Here is a 22,956-nt window from a genome sequence, read left to right on the forward strand (position 1 = left end):
ATAACAATATTGTTACAAAAAAAAAAAATTAACACAGCCAAAAATGTTCTAAGAATGGTATGGATGGCAAGTAAAATGGTTTAGAAATGTTCCCCTCTGCTGTTACAGATACCTGCGATACCTCACAAGAAACCTAAATAATAATAATTATCCAGAATCAAATGACCATAACGAGTCTGGAATACAGGCTACACACTTGAAGCGTAGGTATGTTTTCCCATGGTGCAATGCACAAGGAAATAGAAGCGCTACTCAGTTCTTTGTGTTGACTCTAAATGGGTCCATAATTGATGATATTCAATTCAATATTATTTATAGTGTCATATCACAAAAATTTATCTCAGGACACTTTACACATGGAGCAGGACCGATGACATGAACATCATGCTGGATTGAAGAAGACTCTTCAACTAGAGATTGAGACCATAAACTCATGTTTACAATGTTTACTGAGATAATACATCAAGAGTGAAATAGGACCATTTTCTCATAGACTCCATACAATCAGATGTATTTTTGTAACCAGAGAAGTTTCCCCCTGATGGCCAGTAGAGAGAACGCATGCTTTAAGGCACTACAGCTTTGGCTTCACTTTTCAGAACTGAATGTTGCCACCTGGTCCAAATCAATCAAAACTGGACTGGACTCACAAAAGTGAAGCCCTCTTCTCCCTCTCTACAGCGTGCTATGTTGTATACAGCAGGGATCAGGTGAGTAGATTGAGATGATTCCCTGCAGCTGTGCAGACTGGCAGGTGGGAACTCCCACAGATGGGAGGACACTGGGAGACCACACCCTGGTGATTATCAAACAGACAGGAGGGACTGGCTCTTACATAAGCTTTGTTCTTCTTCTGTTGTATGTCTAGCATGTAAGAAAAAACCCAAACCCAGTCAGATACCTTGTTAGTGTTCACACGCTTGGCCAATAGAGTGGATCCTCATAGAACACCATGAGACCAGAAATATGGATATTACTGCAAACAAACTAAACAGTCTAAAACATGGATGCTTCGCACACATCTTCAACCCGGCAGCACCGAACATCTATATAGACACCACAGTTTTAAGGTGGACACCCAAGATGAGTGTCACCAGGACATGCAGGACATTATGATGTCACAGTGAAGCTGACATTATATGAAATATCTTCACTTCATCATTTTATCCCATTAAGCATTTGAAATCTTGTCACAATTAGCATATTATTGAGTTGAGTTATTGCCAAAAGCATTCCTTGTGAGGTCACCTTTTGCTCTTCTTTTTGATTGTTTTAGTTGAAAGTAAAAGAATCACTGAGATGTGAAACCAACTATATAACGATTTAAAATGACAGAATTAATGCACAGACCAGGTTGTCTATCTTTCAAGGAAACCTGAATGTAAAGTGAGAGAGAAGTCTACGTGGACGTTTGTCCCTGATGAAGTTCCCTCACAGCGATACTGAGATGCCGTGGTGTAGCGCAGCCAGGGTGTCAATCAAACGATAGGAATTTCAATGATTTACATTGTTACCAAATACACTTGTGAATGAGACCAAAAAAAAAGAAGAAGAAGAAAACAAACTAGAAGAAAACACAAGCTAAATAACATTATATATTCCTACCAAATCAAACACAGCAGTTGTTTGTCAGCACCGTTTTTCGTCATGACTGGATCCTCCTACCCCTTCAAACGCCTCACTGAACATGGAATAGAATAGAATTTTATTTAAATAGGGACGATACAGTTGACATAGTTCCAATACAGAGAATGCAATTGATGTGCTGAGAGTTTATAGCTATTGCTAACTTTTGACTCTTGTCCCTAGTTGGGCTTGTACATGAGCAATAAAATAATCAGCATGAAATTATTTAAATGATCAACATGCTCATACTATATTACACATCAATAAAATACATATTCCTAATCAGCACAATGGAATATAAAGCCTACATTTACACTGTACACCAATACACATACCACAAACCATTCCTGTATGTTCTTAAATACACCAGCTCCAAAATTCACTATCAGAACACGAGAACTTAATGGGCACATTAGCCAACACTTAACCCTTGTTGTAAACAGTTTTATATCAGTTATTGATTTGATCTCAGTTGGAAGTGTGTTCCAGAGTTGACAGCCCTTAATGGAGAAAGACTGTCCAAATGTAATTTTTCGGTATGGTATCTTACAGTTACAAGTCACCATGCCCCTAGTTATTCTGTTACCCTCAGGTCTTTGAATGTACCTGGAAAGAGACTGGGGGGCTAGACCATGTACATATTTGAAAATCAGTTTAAGAAAACAAAGATGGGTGAAGCTCTCAAAGTTGCTCTTTGTAATATTTGACAGTGATGCCAACGGAGGGGCTTTTTGTCCATTATTTTCAGGGCCTGGTTATACAGAGATGTGACATGTCTGGTTGAAGATGGTGATGCTTGAGCCCAAACCGTCATATAATAGGAACATTGAGAAAAGATCATAGCATGCATAAACATTTGAGCTGCCTGGGTAGGTATATAAAACAATTGAGGTTTGTTTTTACTGCCTTTGAGATTTTCTTTATGTGTTTATCAAATTGAAGTTGTGAGTCTAAAATAATCCCATGAAACTTAAATTCAGTTACCTCCTGTATTTCGTGATTTGGTAAAAATGATTTTAAATGTCCCAGGCACACTCAGTTTTCTGATTGAAAAACACATAGAAACAGTTTTTTTCAAATTGAGTACAAGATGATTATGTTGCAGCCATTGTTGGACATCATCCAGGCATATCATTAATTATATCATTATTTTCTGATTAATGGGGTAATGCTCCGTATGTTTAAATGTCCACCCAGAATATCTTTTGGCTTTGACTTGATGTCCCATATAACTTTAGCATGATTGACAATTGCTGGTGCTAGGCCGGATGGTAGCTAGGCTGCAACTAGGCAATGTGATTGTGAGACTGCTACTTTTAGGCTCCATTGTAATGAGTTCTGGATAATAAGTAGAATCACCGAGCAGTCAGCACTGATTCACAGAGGCAGTGCTTGGATAAATCACATTGTTGGTCCAGGTTGGGGTTGGCTACTGGGCAGAGATTCAATTGTATGTCCCCACATAGTAGCAGCAGAAAAAGTAGAGTGCTGTTGACCTGCCATTTAGCTCTCATGGTGTGTTTGTTTTCTTTACCAGGAGCAGCATTGTGATGGCCTTTCTGCCAGAAAATTGAATAAATAGTCAGATGTCCGTGCCCAAAAAAGATCTCTCTCTGTGTATTATTCAATATGGTTGATTGTCCAGGGGTAATTGATTCATTTCCAGGCCAAGAAAGGCCTTGAGCAAGTCGGACAAGCAAAATCCAAGCACACATTAAACATATTCCCTTTCACTGTACCTTTTAGTAGATCCTTGTGTTTGGTTCAGATGTTTTGTTGAGTTGAGGCTTTTTTGTTGATGAGCACCGGCTAAAATATGGATTAACTTATTGAAAAATAGAGTAAAAGTGTGAAATATCAGGGATAGTATATCATGGTGGACCAGACAAAGGAACAAAGAGAATATGAATGACACAAACCGTTCAACTTGAGGTCAACATGAGGTCAATGTTTACCTTTGACCACCAAAATACAATCAGTTCGTCCTCGACTCCAAGTGGACTTGTGCGCCAAATTTAAACAGTTTAAATAATATACTGTTATAATAATAGTAATATTTTTGTTGTGTGCTAACTGTTAAGGGTATAAAATGGAGGTAAGTGTGTAATACATACTGTACAGATCTGCTATGCAGTATGGATTTGGGATTCTTGAAAGAAGATTTGACAAAAATGCCATGCGCTCCAAGGAAAGTAATTAAAAATGTTGAAATGACTTTGAAAAAAGACGTTTTTGCTTGGTGGATCCGTTCGCCTCCATTTCAGCTCAGATTTGGTCCTCTGGTCTCATTTGATTGAACCTTCAGGGACAACAACTGGGGGGACAATCCGTGTTGTTTGAAGAACTAGATTAAAAATAAAATGCAGACAACCAAAAAACATGTGAACACACCAGTAATAATTTGTAGATTATTTGAATTAAGTCTTTGCTTTTTTCATGTGTGACTAATGCTATGTTGACTATTGATTGCCTGTTTTTTCTATTTTAACCGTAAAGTGACTATGAAACGCGCTCTATAAATGAAATATATTTATCTTATTATTATGACTATAAAAAATAAATGGTTATTCTCACCTCCATCAACACACTGTGCATGTCTGAGTCTGACAATGGAGTAAATGACTCTAATCTGATCTTCATTCCGATGATATAATCTGTTGACACAAAAATATAAAGTAGATGGATAATGTATTCCACGAAGACAGCTCAAGATATTTCAGGTAGATATTAGGTTCATAAAATGGTAAGAAGGGCAGTTACTCTCTGGTTACATTAAAGCAACCTTCTGTGGTTTATGTTTTAGTGAAAATAGATTCAAACACATAACAAATACAAGAAACACAAGATAAAAAATAACACTGTCATTCAGATGTCAATTAAAATCACAATTATGTACGTACGAGGGCCTTTGTGGTTGGACAGACGGTCAGACGTTTGTTAAGTTGGAGAGAGGAAGACAAAATGAATTGATATTTAATAATGTAAGTAAAATAATGATAATTTATTTATTCATACAACAAGAAAAACCTTTCACCAACATTGTGTTCACTTTAGCAGATGTTACGAGGTTATAAAAGATAGTGGCCACATTGAGATTAAAAACCACACAGATCATAGACCAATTCTGTTTTTCTATAGCATTCAAATGGATATTTCATCAATTAAAATATAGTTTGTAATAGAGAAGAACAGTGTTATATCTGGTTAATAAATAATTTAGTGATTCATTAACATGATTAAATAATAAAGTGACACTTCTTACCAGTGACTGCAGTGATATGTCGTCCACTGCTTCTGACGCTCTCAAACACAGAGAAGAGAGTGAATGTGTATTTAGCTCCAGCAGTGAGAGATGAGACTGTGTGAGTGACTGGTCCATCTCCAGCTGGTGCAGTGATGTTTATCTCTGTACCATTAAAGTGGAGAATGAAGCTGACATTGATGTTGACTTTATTCCACTGCAGAGTGATACTGCTCTCATCTTGTCCTGTTGATCTGAAGCTTCCTGCGTTTGGAGGCGCTGAGAAAGAAAAAGAGAAGGGAATCCATTCATTCAACAAAATAGGTTCATAAAAAGCTGAAAAGCACTACGCACTCAGAATAAAGGGTAACTTGTAGTTCCTAAAGTCTCCAAAAGTAGAGCGGGTACCAGAGCTTTCAGCCATCAAGCACCTCTTCTGTTGAACCATCTTCTGGTTCTGGTTCGGGAGGCAGACACTGTTCTCACGTTTAAGAATAGGCTTCAAACTGTTCTCTTTGGTAACGCTTATAGTTAGGGCTGGCTCAGGTTTGCCTTGAACCAGCCCTTAGTTAAGCTGCTGTAGGCCTAGACTGCCGGGGATTTATAATGACACACTGAGTCTGTCTGTCTGTCTGTCTGTCTGTCTGTCTGTCTGTCTGTCTCTCTCTCTCTCTCTCTCTCTCTCTCTCTCTCTCTCTCTGTCTCTCTCATCTCGCAGGTCTCCATGGACCGTGGTGGAACCTGATCCTAACTACTGTGGTCCTGTTGGACTCTTACTGCTAGTATTATTGAGGCGGCTGACTACTGAGTAAAACCTCTGAGTAAATCTGCATCTCTACTGTTACTAACTCGACTGTTTCTGGGATTACTCCCGGGAGTCTGGCTGTGCTTTCTGGTCCACAAGGGTCCACTAGAGTCCACCATGGTCCTGACCGATGCAGACTGCTACCTGGCCTGATGATGGAAACTCTGACTCTGATGCTGCTCAACATTTACTTCTTTCTGGTCTACTGAGACATGTTGGATGGAGAACCATCTAAACGTGGCTGTGCCTGCTACCATGGACTACTACTGTTAATATAACTACTACTGCTAGAACTAATACTACTGCTCATACTACCATTACTGCTAATACTACTACTACTGCTATTGCAGATGGAACCCAAGAGTCTGATGTGCTCCAGATTTCTGCCTGTTAAGGCAGTGTTTGTTGCCACTAGGTGGCGCTGTGACACTTGCTCCTTGTGATGTTGGGACTCTGGAATTCATTGACTTTGAAAATCATGCGCGGTTCTCGTCCTGCTCGATGTGGAGAGTGTCCTGAGATCATTTTTGTTGTGATATGACAGTATGAACAGAATTGAACTGAATTATGCTCAGCATATAGCATTGGTATTAAGCAGAAGATGGTTCGATAAGTGACTACAGTTCATAATGATGAACTCATATTTCTTACCAGTGACTGCAGTGATATGTCGTCCACTGCTTCTGACGCTCTCAAACACAGAGAAGAGAGTGAATGTGTATTTAGCTCCAGCAGTGAGAGATGAGACTGTGTGAGTGACTGGTCCATCTCCAGTTGGTGCAGTGATGTTTATCTCTGTACCATTAAAGTGGAGAATGAAGCTGACATTGAGGTTGACTTTATTCCACTGCAGAGTGATACTGCTCTCATCTTGTTCTGTTGATCTGAAGCTTCCTGCGTTTGGAGGCGCTGAGAAAGAAAAAGAGAAGGGAATCCATTCATTCAACAAGATAGGTTCATAAAAAGCTGAAAAGCACTACGCACTCAGAATAGAGGGTAACTTGTAGTTCCTAAAGTCTCCAAAAGTAGAGCGGGTACCAGAGCTTTCAGCCATCAAGCACCTCTTCTGTTGAACCATCTTCTGGTTCTGGTTCGGGAGGCAGACACTGTTCTCACGTTTAAGAATAGGCTTCAAACTGTTCTCTTTGGTAACGCTTATAGTTAGGGCTGGCTCAGGTTTGCCTTGAACCAGCCCTTAGTTAAGCTGCTGTAGGCCTAGACTGCCGGGGATTTATAATGACACACTGAGTCTGTCTGTCTGTCTGTCTGTCTGTCTGTCTGTCTGTGTCTGTCTGTCTGTCTGTCTGTCTCTCTCTCTCTCATCTCGCAGGTCTCCCTGGACCGTGGTGGAACCTGATCCTAACTACTGTGGTCCTGTTGGACTCTTACTGCTAGTATTATTGAGGCGGATGACTACTGAGTAAAACCTCTGAGTAAATCTGCACCTCTACTGTTACTAACTCGACTGTTTCTGGGATTACTTCCGGGAGTCTGGCTGTACTTTCTGGTCCACAAGAGTTTACCAGAGTCCACCATGGTCCTGACCGATGCAGACTGCTACCTGGCCTGATGATGGAAACTCCGACTCTGATGCTGCTCAACATTGACTTCTTTCTGGTCTACTGAGACATGTTGGATGGAGAACCATCTAAACGTGGCTGTGCCTGCTACTATGGACTACTACTGTTAATATTACTACTACTGTTAATACTACTATTGTTAATATTACTACTACTGTTAATACTACTACTAATGTTAATATTACTAATACTGCTATTATCACCTACTACTGCTTATACCACTACTACTGTTAATATTACTACTACTGTTAATACTACTATTGTTAATATTACTACTACTGTTAATACTACTACTAATGTTAATATTACTACTACTGCTATTATCACCTACTACTGCTTATACCACTACTACTGTTAATATTACTACTACTGTTAATACTACTACTACTTTTAATATTATACTACTGCTATTATCACCTACTACTGCTTATACCACTACTACTGTTAATATTACTACTACTGTTAATACTATTACTACTGTTAATATTACTACTACTGCTATTATCACCTACTACTGCTAATACCACTACTACTGTTAATATTACTACTACTGCTATTGTTAATATTACTACTACTGTTAATATTACTACTACTGTTAATAATACTACTACTGTTAATATTACTACTACTGCTATTATCACCTACTACTGCTAATACCACTACTACTGTTAATATTACTACTACTGTTAATATTACTACTACTGCTAATACTACTACTACTGTTAATATTACTACTACTGCTAATACCACTACTACTGTTAATATTACTACTACTGTTTATATTATTACTACTGCTAAGACAACAAATACTGTTAATACTACTACTACTATTAATATTACTGCTACTGCTAATACTACTACTACTGTTAATATTACTACTGCTAAGACACAAAATACTGTTAATACTACTACTACTGTTAATATTACTACTACTGCTAATACTACTACTACTGTTAATATTACTACTACTGTTAATATTACTACTACTGCTAAGACAACAAATACTGTTAATATGATAAGCCAACAACTGTTAATATTACTACTACTGCTATTATCACATAATACTGCTAATACCACTACTACTGTTAATATTACTACTACTGCTATTGTTAATATTACTACTACTGTTAATATTACTACTACTGTTAATACTACTACTACTACTGTTAATATTACTACTACTGCTATTATCACCTACTACTGCTAATACCACTACTACTGTTAATATTACTACTACTGTTAATATTACTACTACTGCTAATACTACTACTACTGTTAATATTACTACTACTGCTAATACCACTACTACTGTTAATATTACTACTACTGTTTATATTATTACTACTGCTAAGACAACAAATACTGTTAATACTACTACTACTATTAATATTACTGCTACTGCTAATACTACTACTACTGTTAATATTACTACTGCTAAGACACAAAATACTGTTAATACTACTACTACTGTTAATATTACTACTACTGCTAATACTACTACTACTGTTAATATTACTACTACTGTTAATATTACTACTACTGCTAAGACAACAAATACTGTTAATATGATAAGCCAACAACTGTTAATATTACTACTACTGCTATTATCACATAATACTGCTAATACCACTACTACTGTTAATATTACTACTACTGCTATTGTTAATATTACTACTACTGTTAATATTACTACTACTGTTAATACTACTACTACTACTGTTAATATTACTACTACTGCTATTATCACCTACTACTGCTAATACCACTACTACTGTTAATATTACTACTACTGTTAATATTACTACTACTGCTAATACTACTACTACTGTTAATATTACTACTACTGCTAATACCACTACTACTGTTAATATTACTACTACTGTTTATATTATTACTACTGCTAAGACAACAAATACTGTTAATACTACTACTACTATTAATATTACTGCTACTGCTAATACTACTACTACTGTTAATATTACTACTGCTAAGACACAAAATACTGTTAATACTACTACTACTGTTAATATTACTACTACTGCTAATACTACTACTACTGTTAATATTACTACTACTGTTAATATTACTACTACTGCTAAGACAACAAATACTGTTAATATGATAAGCCAACAACTGTTAATATTACTACTACTGCTATTATCACATAATACTGCTAATACCACTACTACTGTTAATATTACTACTAGTGTTAATATTACTACAACTGTTATTATTACTTCTACTGCTAGAACTAATACTACTGCTCATACTACCATTACTGCTAATACTACTACTACTGCTATTACTACTCCAACCATGCAGATGGAACCCAAGAGCCTGATGTGCTCCAGATTTCTGCCTGTTAAGGCAGTGTTTGTTGCCACTAGGTGGCGCTGTGACACTTGCTCCTGGTGATGTTGGGACTCTGGAATTCATTGACTTTGAAAATCATGCGTGGTTCTCGTCCTGCTCGATGTGGAGAGTGTCCTGAGATCATTTTTGTTGTGATATGACAGTATGAACAGAATTGAACTGAATTATGCTCAGCATATAGCATTGGTATTAAGCAGAAGATGGTTCGATAAGTGACTACAGTTCATAATAATGAACTCATATTTCTTACCAGTGACTGCAGTGACGTGTCGTCCACTGCTTCTGACGCTCTCAAACACAGAGAAGAGAGTGAATGTGTATTTAGCTCCAGCAGTGAGAGATGAGACTGTGTGAGTGACTGGTCCATCTCCAGCTGGTGCAGTGATGTTTATCTCTGTACCATTAAAGTGGAGAATGAAGCTGACATTGATGTTGACTTTATTCCACTGCAGAGTGATACTGCTCTCATCTTGTCCTGTTGATCTGAAGCTTCCTGCGTTTGGAGGCGCTGAGAAAGAAAAAGAGAAGGGAATCCATTCATTCAACAAGATAGGTTCATAAAAAGCTGAAAAGCACTACGCACTCAGAATAGAGGGTAACTTGTAGTTCCTAAAGTCTCCAAAAGTAGAGCGGGTACCAGAGCTTTCAGCCATCAAGCACCTCTTCTGTTGAACCATCTTCTGGTTCTGGTTCGGGAGGCAGACACTGTTCTCACGTTTAAGAATAGGCTTCAAACTGTTCTCTTTGGTAACGCTTATAGTTAGGGCTGGCTCAGGTTTGCCTTGAACCAGCCCTTAGTTAAGCTGCTGTAGGCCTAGACTGCCGGGGATTTATAATGACACACTGAGTCTGTCTGTCTGTCTGTCTGTCTGTCTGTCTGTCTGTCTGTCTGTCTGTCTGTGTCTGTCTGTCTGTCTGTCTGTCTCTCTCTCTCTCATCTCGCAGGTCTCCCTGGACCGTGTTGGAACCTGATCCTAACTACTGTGGTCCTGTTGGACTCTTACTGCTAGTATTATTGAGGCGGATGACTACTGAGTAAAACCTCTGAGTAAATCTGCACCTCTACTGTTACTAACTCGACTGTTTCTGGGATTACTTCCGGGAGTCTGGCTGTACTTTCTGGTCCACAAGAGTTTACCAGAGTCCACCATGGTCCTGACCGATGCAGACTGCTACCTGGCCTGATGATGGAAACTCCGACTCTGATGCTGCTCAACATTGACTTCTTTCTGGTCTACTGAGACATGTTGGATGGAGAACCATCTAAACGTGGCTGTGCCTGCTACTATGGACTACTACTGTTAATATTACTACTACTGTTAATACTACTATTGTTAATATTACTACTACTGTTAATACTACTACTAATGTTAATATTACTAATACTGCTATTATCACCTACTACTGCTTATACCACTACTACTGTTAATATTACTACTACTGTTAATACTACTATTGTTAATATTACTACTACTGTTAATACTACTACTAATGTTAATATTACTACTACTGCTATTATCACCTACTACTGCTTATACCACTACTACTGTTAATATTACTACTACTGTTAATACTACTACTACTTTTAATATTATACTACTGCTATTATCACCTACTACTGCTTATACCACTACTACTGTTAATATTACTACTACTGTTAATACTATTACTACTGTTAATATTACTACTACTGCTATTATCACCTACTACTGCTAATACCACTACTACTGTTAATATTACTACTACTGCTATTGTTAATATTACTACTACTGTTAATATTACTACTACTGTTAATAATACTACTACTGTTAATATTACTACTACTGCTATTATCACCTACTACTGCTAATACCACTACTACTGTTAATATTACTACTACTGTTAATATTACTACTACTGCTAATACTACTACTACTGTTAATATTACTACTACTGCTAATACCACTACTACTGTTAATATTACTACTACTGTTTATATTATTACTACTGCTAAGACAACAAATACTGTTAATACTACTACTACTATTAATATTACTGCTACTGCTAATACTACTACTACTGTTAATATTACTACTGCTAAGACACAAAATACTGTTAATACTACTACTACTGTTAATATTACTACTACTGCTAATACTACTACTACTGTTAATATTACTACTACTGTTAATATTACTACTACTGCTAAGACAACAAATACTGTTAATATGATAAGCCAACAACTGTTAATATTACTACTACTGCTATTATCACATAATACTGCTAATACCACTACTACTGTTAATATTACTACTACTGTTAATATTACTACTACTGTTAATACTACTACTACTACTGTTAATATTACTACTACTGCTATTATCACCTACTACTGCTAATACCACTACTACTGTTAATATTACTACTACTGTTAATATTACTACTACTGCTAATACTACTACTACTGTTAATATTACTACTACTGCTAATACCACTACTACTGTTAATATTACTACTACTGTTTATATTATTACTACTGCTAAGACAACAAATACTGTTAATACTACTACTACTATTAATATTACTGCTACTGCTAATACTACTACTACTGTTAATATTACTACTGCTAAGACACAAAATACTGTTAATACTACTACTACTGTTAATATTACTACTACTGCTAATACTACTACTACTGTTAATATTACTACTACTGTTAATATTACTACTACTGCTAAGACAACAAATACTGTTAATATGATAAGCCAACAACTGTTAATATTACTACTACTGCTATTATCACATAATACTGCTAATACCACTACTACTGTTAATATTACTACTAGTGTTAATATTACTACAACTGTTATTATTACTTCTACTGCTAGAACTAATACTACTGCTCATACTACCATTACTGCTAATACTACTACTACTGCTATTACTACTCCAACCATGCAGATGGAACCCAAGAGCCTGATGTGCTCCAGATTTCTGCCTGTTAAGGCAGTGTTTGTTGCCACTAGGTGGCGCTGTGACACTTGCTCCTGGTGATGTTGGGACTCTGGAATTCATTGACTTTGAAAATCATGCGTGGTTCTCGTCCTGCTCGATGTGGAGAGTGTCCTGAGATCATTTTTGTTGTGATATGACAGTATGAACAGAATTGAACTGAATTATGCTCAGCATATAGCATTGGTATTAAGCAGAAGATGGTTCGATAAGTGACTACAGTTCATAATAATGAACTCATATTTCTTACCAGTGACTGCAGTGACGTGTCGTCCACTGCTTCTGACGCTCTCAAACACAGAGAAGAGAGTGAATGTGTATTTAGCTCCAGCAGTGAGAGATGAGACTGTGTGAGTGACTGGTCCATCTCCAGCTGGTGCAGTGATGTTTATCTCTGTACCATTAAAGTGGAGAATGAAGCTGACATTGATGTTGACTTTATTCCACTGCAGAGTGATACTGCTCTCATCTTGTCCTGTTGATCTGAAGCTTCCTGCGTTTGGAGGCGCTGAGAAAGAAAAAGAGAAGGGAATCCATTCATTCAACAAGATAGGTTCATAAAAAGCTGAAAAGCACTACGCACTCAGAATAGAGGGTAACTTGTAGTTCCTAAAGTCTCCAAAAGTAGAGCGGGTACCAGAGCTTTCAGCCATCAAGCACCTCTTCTGTTGAACCATCTTCTGGTTCTGGTTCGGGAGGCAGACACTGTTCTCACGTTTAAGAATAGGCTTCAAACTGTTCTCTTTGGTAACGCTTATAGTTAGGGCTGGCTCAGGTTTGCCTTGAACCAGCCCTTAGTTAAGCTGCTGTAGGCCTAGACTGCCGGGGATTTATAATGACACACTGAGTCTGTCTGTCTGTCTGTCTGTCTGTCTGTCTGTCTGTCTGTCTGTGTCTGTCTGTCTGTCTGTCTGTCTCTCTCTCTCTCATCTCGCAGGTCTCCCTGGACCGTGGTGGAACCTGATCCTAACTACTGTGGTCCTGTTGGACTCTTACTGCTAGTATTATTGAGGCGGATGACTACTGAGTAAAACCTCTGAGTAAATCTGCACCTCTACTGTTACTAACTCGACTGTTTCTGGGATTACTTCCGGGAGTCTGGCTGTACTTTCTGGTCCACAAGAGTTTACCAGAGTCCACCATGGTCCTGACCGATGCAGACTGCTACCTGGCCTGATGATGGAAACTCCGACTCTGATGCTGCTCAACATTGACTTCTTTCTGGTCTACTGAGACATGTTGGATGGAGAACCATCTAAACGTGGCTGTGCCTGCTACTATGGACTACTACTGTTAATATTACTACTACTGTTAATACTACTATTGTTAATATTACTACTACTGTTAATACTACTACTAATGTTAATATTACTAATACTGCTATTATCACCTACTACTGCTTATACCACTACTACTGTTAATATTACTACTACTGTTAATACTACTATTGTTAATATTACTACTACTGTTAATACTACTACTAATGTTAATATTACTACTACTGCTATTATCACCTACTACTGCTTATACCACTACTACTGTTAATATTACTACTACTGTTAATACTACTACTACTTTTAATATTATACTACTGCTATTATCACCTACTACTGCTTATACCACTACTACTGTTAATATTACTACTACTGTTAATACTATTACTACTGTTAATATTACTACTACTGCTATTATCACCTACTACTGCTAATACCACTACTACTGTTAATATTACTACTACTGCTATTGTTAATATTACTACTACTGTTAATATTACTACTACTGTTAATAATACTACTACTGTTAATATTACTACTACTGCTATTATCACCTACTACTGCTAATACCACTACTACTGTTAATATTACTACTACTGTTAATATTACTACTACTGCTAATACTACTACTACTGTTAATATTACTACTACTGCTAATACCACTACTACTGTTAATATTACTACTACTGTTTATATTATTACTACTGCTAAGACAACAAATACTGTTAATACTACTACTACTATTAATATTACTGCTACTGCTAATACTACTACTACTGTTAATATTACTACTGCTAAGACACAAAATACTGTTAATACTACTACTACTGTTAATATTACTACTACTGCTAATACTACTACTACTGTTAATATTACTACTACTGTTAATATTACTACTACTGCTAAGACAACAAATACTGTTAATATGATAAGCCAACAACTGTTAATATTACTACTACTGCTATTATCACATAATACTGCTAATACCACTACTACTGTTAATATTACTACTACTGTTAATATTACTACTACTGTTAATACTACTACTACTACTGTTAATATTACTACTACTGCTATTATCACCTACTACTGCTAATACCACTACTACTGTTAATATTACTACTACTGTTAATATTACTACTACTGCTAATACTACTACTACTGTTAATATTACTACTACTGCTAATACCACTACTACTGTTAATATTACTACTACTGTTTATATTATTACTACTGCTAAGACAACAAATACTGTTAATACTACTACTACTATTAATATTACTGCTACTGCTAATACTACTACTACTGTTAATATTACTACTGCTAAGACACAAAATACTGTTAATACTACTACTACTGTTAATATTACTACTACTGCTAATACTACTACTACTGTTAATATTACTACTACTGTTAATATTACTACTACTGCTAAGACAACAAATACTGTTAATATGATAAGCCAACAACTGTTAATATTACTACTACTGCTATTATCACATAATACTGCTAATACCACTACTACTGTTAATATTACTACTAGTGTTAATATTACTACAACTGTTATTATTACTTCTACTGCTAGAACTAATACTACTGCTCATACTACCATTACTGCTAATACTACTACTACTGCTATTACTACTCCAACCATGCAGATGGAACCCAAGAGCCTGATGTGCTCCAGATTTCTGCCTGTTAAGGCAGTGTTTGTTGCCACTAGGTGGCGCTGTGACACTTGCTCCTGGTGATGATGGGACTCTGGAATTCATTGACTTTGAAAATCATGCGTGGTTCTCGTCCTGCTCGATGTGGAGAGTGTCCTGAGATCATTTTTGTTGTGATATGACAGTATGAACAGAATTGAACTGAATTATGCTCAGCATATAGCATTGGTATTAAGCAGAAGATGGTTCGATAAGTGACTACAGTTCATAATAATGAACTCATATTTCTTACCAGTGACTGCAGTGACGTGTCGTCCACTGCTTCTGACGCTCTCAAACACAGAGAAGAGAGTGAATGTGTATTTAGCTCCAGCAGTGAGAGATGAGACTGTGTGAGTGACTGGTCCATCTCCAGCTGGTGCAGTGATGTTTATCTCTGTACCATTAAAGTGGAGAATGAAGCTGACATTGATGTTGACTTTATTCCACTGCAGAGTGATACTGCTCTCATCTTGTCCTGTTGATCTGAAGCTTCCTGCGTTTGGAGGCGCTGAGAAAGAAAAAGAGAAGGGAATCCATTCATTCAACAAGATAGGTTCATAAAAAGCTGAAAAGCACTACGCACTCAGAATAGAGGGTAACTTGTAGTTCCTAAAGTCTCCAAAAGTAGAGCGGGTACCAGAGCTTTCAGCCATCAAGCACCTCTTCTGTTGAACCATCTTCTGGTTCTGGTTCGGGAGGCAGACACTGTTCTCACGTTTAAGAATAGGCTTCAAACTGTTCTCTTTGGTAACGCTTATAGTTAGGGCTGGCTCAGGTTTGCCTTGAACCAGCCCTTAGTTAAGCTGCTGTAGGCCTAGACTGCCGGGGATTTATAATGACACACTGAGTCTGTCTGTCTGTCTGTCTGTCTGTCTGTCTGTCTGTCTGTCTGTCTGTCTGTCTGTCTGTGTCTGTCTGTCTGTCTGTCTGTCTCTCTCTCTCTCATCTCGCAGGTCTCCCTGGACCGTGGTGGAACCTGATCCTAACTACTGTGGTCCTGTTGGACTCTTACTGCTAGTATTATTGAGGCGGATGACTACTGAGTAAAACCTCTGAGTAAATCTGCACCTCTACTGTTACTAACTCGACTGTTTCTGGGATTACTTCCGGGAGTCTGGCTGTACTTTCTGGTCCACAAGAGTTTACCAGAGTCCACCATGGTCCTGACCGATGCAGACTGCTACCTGGCCTGATGATGGAAACTCCGACTCTGATGCTGCTCAACATTGACTTCTTTCTGGTCTACTGAGACATGTTGGATGGAGAACCATCTAAACGTGGCTGTGCCTGCTACTATGGACTACTACTGTTAATATTACTACTACTGTTAATACTACTATTGTTAATATTACTACTACTGTTAATACTACTACTAATGTTAATATTACTAATACTGCTATTATCACCTACTACTGCTTATACCACTACTACTGTTAATATTACTACTACTGTTAATACTACTATTGTTAATATTACTACTACTGTTAATACTACTACTAATGTTAATATTACTACTACTGCTATTATCACCTACTACTGCTTATACCACTACTACTGTTAATATTACTACTACTGTTAATACTACTACTACTTTTAATATTATACTACTGCTATTATCACCTACTACTGCTTATACCACTACTACTGTTAATATTACTACTACTGTTAATACTATTACTACTGTTAATATTACTACTACTGCTATTATCACCTACTACTGCTAATACCACTACTACTGTTAATATTACTACTACTGCTATTGTTAATATTACTACTACTGTTAATATTACTACTACTGTTAATAATACTACTACTGTTAATATTACTACTACTGCTATTATCACCTACTACTGCTAATACCACTACTACTGTTAATATTACTACTACTGTTAATATTACTACTACTGCTAATACTACTACTACTGTTAATATTACTACTACTGCTAATACCACTACTACTGTTAATATTACTACTACTGTTTATATTATTACTACTGCTAAGACAACAAATACTGTTAATACTACTACTACTATTAATATTACTGCTACTGCTAATACTACTACTACTGTTAATATTACTACTGCTAAGACACAAAATACTGTTAATACTACTACTACTGTTAATATTACTACTACTGCTAATACTACTACTACTGTTAATATTACTACTACTGTTAATATTACTACTACTGCTAAGACAACAAATACTGTTAATATGATAAGCCAACAACTGTTAATATTACTACTACTGCTATTATCACATAATACTGCTAATACCACTACTACTGTTAATATTACTACTACTGTTAATATTACTACTACTGTTAATACTACTACTACTACTGTTAATATTACTACTACTGCTATTATCACCTACTACTGCTAATACCACTACTACTGTTAATATTACTACTACTGTTAATATTACTACTACTGCTAATACTACTACTACTGTTAATATTACTACTACTGCTAATACCACTACTACTGTTAATATTACTACTACTGTTTATATTATTACTACTGCTAGGACAACAAATACTGTTAATACTACTACTACTATTAATATTACTGCTACTGCTAATACTACTACTACTGTTAATATTACTACTGCTAAGACACAAAATACTGTTAATACTACTACTACTGTTAATATTACTACTACTGCTAATACTACTACTACTGTTAATATTACTACTACTGTTAATATTACTACTACTGCTAAGACAACAAATACTGTTAATATGATAAGCCAACAACTGTTAATATTACTACTACTGCTATTATCACATAATACTGCTAATACCACTACTACTGTTAATATTACTACTAGTGTTAATATTACTACAACTGTTATTATTACTTCTACTGCTAGAACTAATACTACTGCTCATACTACCATTACTGCTAATACTACTACTACTGCTATTACTACTCCAACCATGCAGATGGAACCCAAGAGCCTGATGTGCTCCAGATTTCTGCCTGTTAAGGCAGTGTTTGTTGCCACTAGGTGGCGCTGTGACACTTGCTCCTGGTGATGTTGGGACTCTGGAATTCATTGACTTTGAAAATCATGCGTGGTTCTCGTCCTGCTCGATGTGGAGAGTGTCCTGAGATCATTTTTGTTGTGATATGACAGTATGAACAGAATTGAACTGAATTATGCTCAGCATATAGCATTGGTATTAAGCAGAAGATGGTTCGATAAGTGACTACAGTTCATAATAATGAACTCATATTTCTTACCAGTGACTGCAGTGACGTGTCGTCCACTGCTTCTGACGCTCTCAAACACAGAGAAGAGAGTGAATGTGTATTTAGCTCCAGCAGTGAGAGATGAGACTGTGTGAGTGACTGGTCCATCTCCAGCTGGTGCAGTGATGTTTATCTCTGTACCATTAAAGTGGAGAATGAAGCTGACATTGATGTTGACATTATTCCACTGCAGAGTGATACTGCTCTCATCTTGTCCTGTTGATCTGAAGCTTCCTGCGTTTGGAGGCGCTGAGAAAGAAAAAGAGAAGGGAATCCATTCATTCAACAAGATAGGTTCATAAAAAGCTGAAAAGCACTACGCACTCAGAATAGAGGGTAACTTGTAGTTCCTAAAGTCTCCAAAAGTAGAGCGGGTACCAGAGCTTTCAGCCATCAAGCACCTCTTCTGTTGAACCATCTTCTGGTTCTGGTTCGGGAGGCAGACACTGTTCTCACGTTTAAGAATAGGCTTCAAACTGTTCTCTTTGGTAACGCTTATAGTTAGGGCTGGCTCAGGTTTGCCTTGAACCAGCCCTTAGTTAAGCTGCTGTAGGCCTAGACTGCCGGGGATTTATAATGACACACTGAGTCTGTCTGTCTGTCTGTCTGTCTGTCTGTCTGTCTGTCTGTCTGTGTCTGTCTGTCTGTCTGTCTGTCTCTCTCTCTCTCATCTCGCAGGTCTCCCTGGACCGTGGTGGAACCTGATCCTAACTACTGTGGTCCTGTTGGACTCTTACTGCTAGTATTATTGAGGCGGATGACTACTGAGTAAAACCTCTGAGTAAATCTGCACCTCTACTGTTACTAACTCGACTGTTTCTGGGATTACTTCCGGGAGTCTGGCTGTACTTTCTGGTCCACAAGAGTTTACCAGAGTCCACCATGGTCCTGACCGATGCAGACTGCTACCTGGCCTGATGATGGAAACTCCGACTCTGATGCTGCTCAACATTGACTTCTTTCTGGTCTACTGAGACATGTTGGATGGAGAACCATCTAAACGTGGCTGTGCCTGCTACTATGGACTACTACTGTTAATATTACTACTACTGTTAATACTACTATTGTTAATATTACTACTACTGTTAATACTACTACTAATGTTAATATTACTAATACTGCTATTATCACCTACTACTGCTTATACCACTACTACTGTTAATATTACTACTACTGTTAATACTACTATTGTTAATATTACTACTACTGTTAATACTACTACTAATGTTAATATTACTACTACTGCTATTATCACCTACTACTGCTTATACCACTACTACTGTTAATATTACTACTACTGTTAATACTACTACTACTTTTAATATTATACTACTGCTATTATCACCTACTACTGCTTATACCACTACTACTGTTAATATTACTACTACTGTTAATACTATTACTACTGTTAATATTACTACTACTGCTATTATCACCTACTACTGCTAATACCACTACTACTGTTAATATTACTACTACTGCTATTGTTAATATTACTACTACTGTTAATATTACTACTACTGTTAATAATACTACTACTGTTAATATTACTACTACTGCTATTATCACCTACTACTGCTAATACCACTACTACTGTTAATATTACTACTACTGTTAATATTACTACTACTGCTAATACTACTACTACTGTTAATATTACTACTACTGCTAATACCACTACTACTGTTAATATTACTACTACTGTTTATATTATTACTACTGCTAAGACAACAAATACTGTTAATACTACTACTACTATTAATATTACTGCTACTGCTAATACTACTACTACTGTTAATATTACTACTGCTAAGACACAAAATACTGTTAATACTACTACTACTGTTAATATTACTACTACTGCTAATACTACTACTACTGTTAATATTACTACTACTGTTAATATTACTACTACTGCTAAGACAACAAATACTGTTAATATGATAAGCCAACAACTGTTAATATTACTACTACTGCTATTATCACATAATACTGCTAATACCACTACTACTGTTAATATTACTACTACTGTTAATATTACTACTACTGTTAATACTACTACTACTACTGTTAATATTACTACTACTGCTATTATCACCTACTACTGCTAATACCACTACTACTGTTAATATTACTACTACTGTTAATATTACTACTACTGCTAATACTACTACTACTGTTAATATTACTACTACTGCTAATACCACTACTACTGTTAATATTACTACTACTGTTTATATTATTACTACTGCTAAGACAACAAATACTGTTAATACTACTACTACTATTAATATTACTGCTACTGCTAATACTACTACTACTGTTAATATTACTACTGCTAAGACACAAAATACTGTTAATACTACTACTACTGTTAATATTACTACTACTGCTAATACTACTACTACTGTTAATATTACTACTACTGTTAATATTACTACTACTGCTAAGACAACAAATACTGTTAATATGATAAGCCAACAACTGTTAATATTACTACTACTGCTATTATCACATAATACTGCTAATACCACTACTACTGTTAATATTACTACTAGTGTTAATATTACTACAACTGTTATTATTACTTCTACTGCTAGAACTAATACTACTGCTCATACTACCATTACTGCTAATACTACTACTACTGCTATTACTACTCCAACCATGCAGATGGAACCCAAGAGCCTGATGTGCTCCAGATTTCTGCCTGTTAAGGCAGTGTTTGTTGCCACTAGGTGGCGCTGTGACACTTGCTCCTGGTGATGATGGGACTCTGGAATTCATTGACTTTGAAAATCATGCGTGGTTCTCGTCCTGCTCGATGTGGAGAGTGTCCTGAGATCATTTTTGTTGTGATATGACAGTATGAACAGAATTGAACTGAATTATGCTCAGCATATAGCATTGGTATTAAGCAGAAGATGGTTCGATAAGTGACTACAGTTCATAATAATGAACTCATATTTCTTACCAGTGACTGCAGTGACGTGTCGTCCACTGCTTCTGACGCTCTCAAACACAGAGAAGAGAGTGAATGTGTATTTAGCTCCAGCAGTGAGAGATGAGACTGTGTGAGTGACTGGTCCATCTCCAGCTGGTGCAGTGATGTTTATCTCTGTACCATTAAAGTGGAGAATGAAGCTGACATTGATGTTGACTTTATTCCACTGCAGAGTGATACTGCTCTCATCTTGTCCTGTTGATCTGAAGCTTCCTGCGTTTGGAGGCGCTGAGAAAGAAAAAGAGAAGGGAATCCATTCATTCAACAAGATAGGTTCATAAAAAGCTGAAAAGCACTACGCACTCAGAATAGAGGGTAACTTGTAGTTCCTAAAGTCTCCAAAAGTAGAGCGGGTACCAGAGCTTTCAGCCATCAAGCACCTCTTCTGTTGAACCATCTTCTGGTTCTGGTTCGGGAGGCAGACACTGTTCTCACGTTTAAGAATAGGCTTCAAACTGTTCTCTTTGGTAACGCTTATAGTTAGGGCTGGCTCAGGTTTGCCTTGAACCAGCCCTTAGTTAAGCTGCTGTAGGCCTAGACTGCCGGGGATTTATAATGACACACTGAGTCTGTCTGTCTGTCTGTCTGTCTGTCTGTCTGTCTGTCTGTCTGTCTGTCTGTCTGTGTCTGTCTGTCTGTCTGTCTGTCTCTCTCTCTCTCATCTCGCAGGTCTCCCTGGACCGTGGTGGAACCTGATCCTAACTACTGTGGTCCTGTTGGACTCTTACTGCTAGTATTATTGAGGCGGATGACTACTGAGTAAAACCTCTGAGTAAATCTGCACCTCTACTGTTACTAACTCGACTGTTTCTGGGATTACTTCCGGGAGTCTGGCTGTACTTTCTGGTCCACAAGAGTTTACCAGAGTCCACCATGGTCCTGACCGATGCAGACTGCTACCTGGCCTGATGATGGAAACTCCGACTCTGATGCTGCTCAACATTGACTTCTTTCTGGTCTACTGAGACATGTTGGATGGAGAACCATCTAAACGTGGCTGTGCCTGCTACTATGGACTACTACTGTTAATATTACTACTACTGTTAATACTACTATTGTTAATATTACTACTACTGTTAATACTACTACTAATGT

At 37.0% G+C, this 22,956-nt stretch overlaps 1 protein-coding gene across 1 annotated transcript in view; it reads right to left on the bottom strand.

Annotated features, from left to right (window-relative positions):
• Nucleotides 1–706: 706 nt before the first annotated feature.
• The window catches only part of LOC311009476 (tenascin-like), a gene marked incomplete at both ends in the record, with an annotated part of 30,270 nt that continues 8,020 nt past the window's right edge, over nt 707–22,956 (bottom strand). The window contains 9 exons of the mRNA XM_084003674.1: nt 707–796; nt 4,201–4,280; nt 4,889–5,146; nt 6,324–6,581; nt 9,876–10,133; nt 12,867–13,124; nt 15,850–16,107; nt 18,849–19,106; nt 21,832–22,089. Coding sequence (XP_083859800.1) covers nt 707–796; nt 4,201–4,280; nt 4,889–5,146; nt 6,324–6,581; nt 9,876–10,133; nt 12,867–13,124; nt 15,850–16,107; nt 18,849–19,106; nt 21,832–22,089 — 1,976 coding nt within the window. The remainder of the gene's footprint in view (nt 797–4,200; nt 4,281–4,888; nt 5,147–6,323; nt 6,582–9,875; nt 10,134–12,866; nt 13,125–15,849; nt 16,108–18,848; nt 19,107–21,831; nt 22,090–22,956) is intronic.

Source organism: Eutrigla gurnardus, assembly GCF_963514095.1.
Source record: "Eutrigla gurnardus genome assembly, chromosome: 23".
Classification (NCBI taxonomy): Eukaryota; Metazoa; Chordata; class Actinopteri; order Perciformes; family Triglidae; genus Eutrigla; species Eutrigla gurnardus.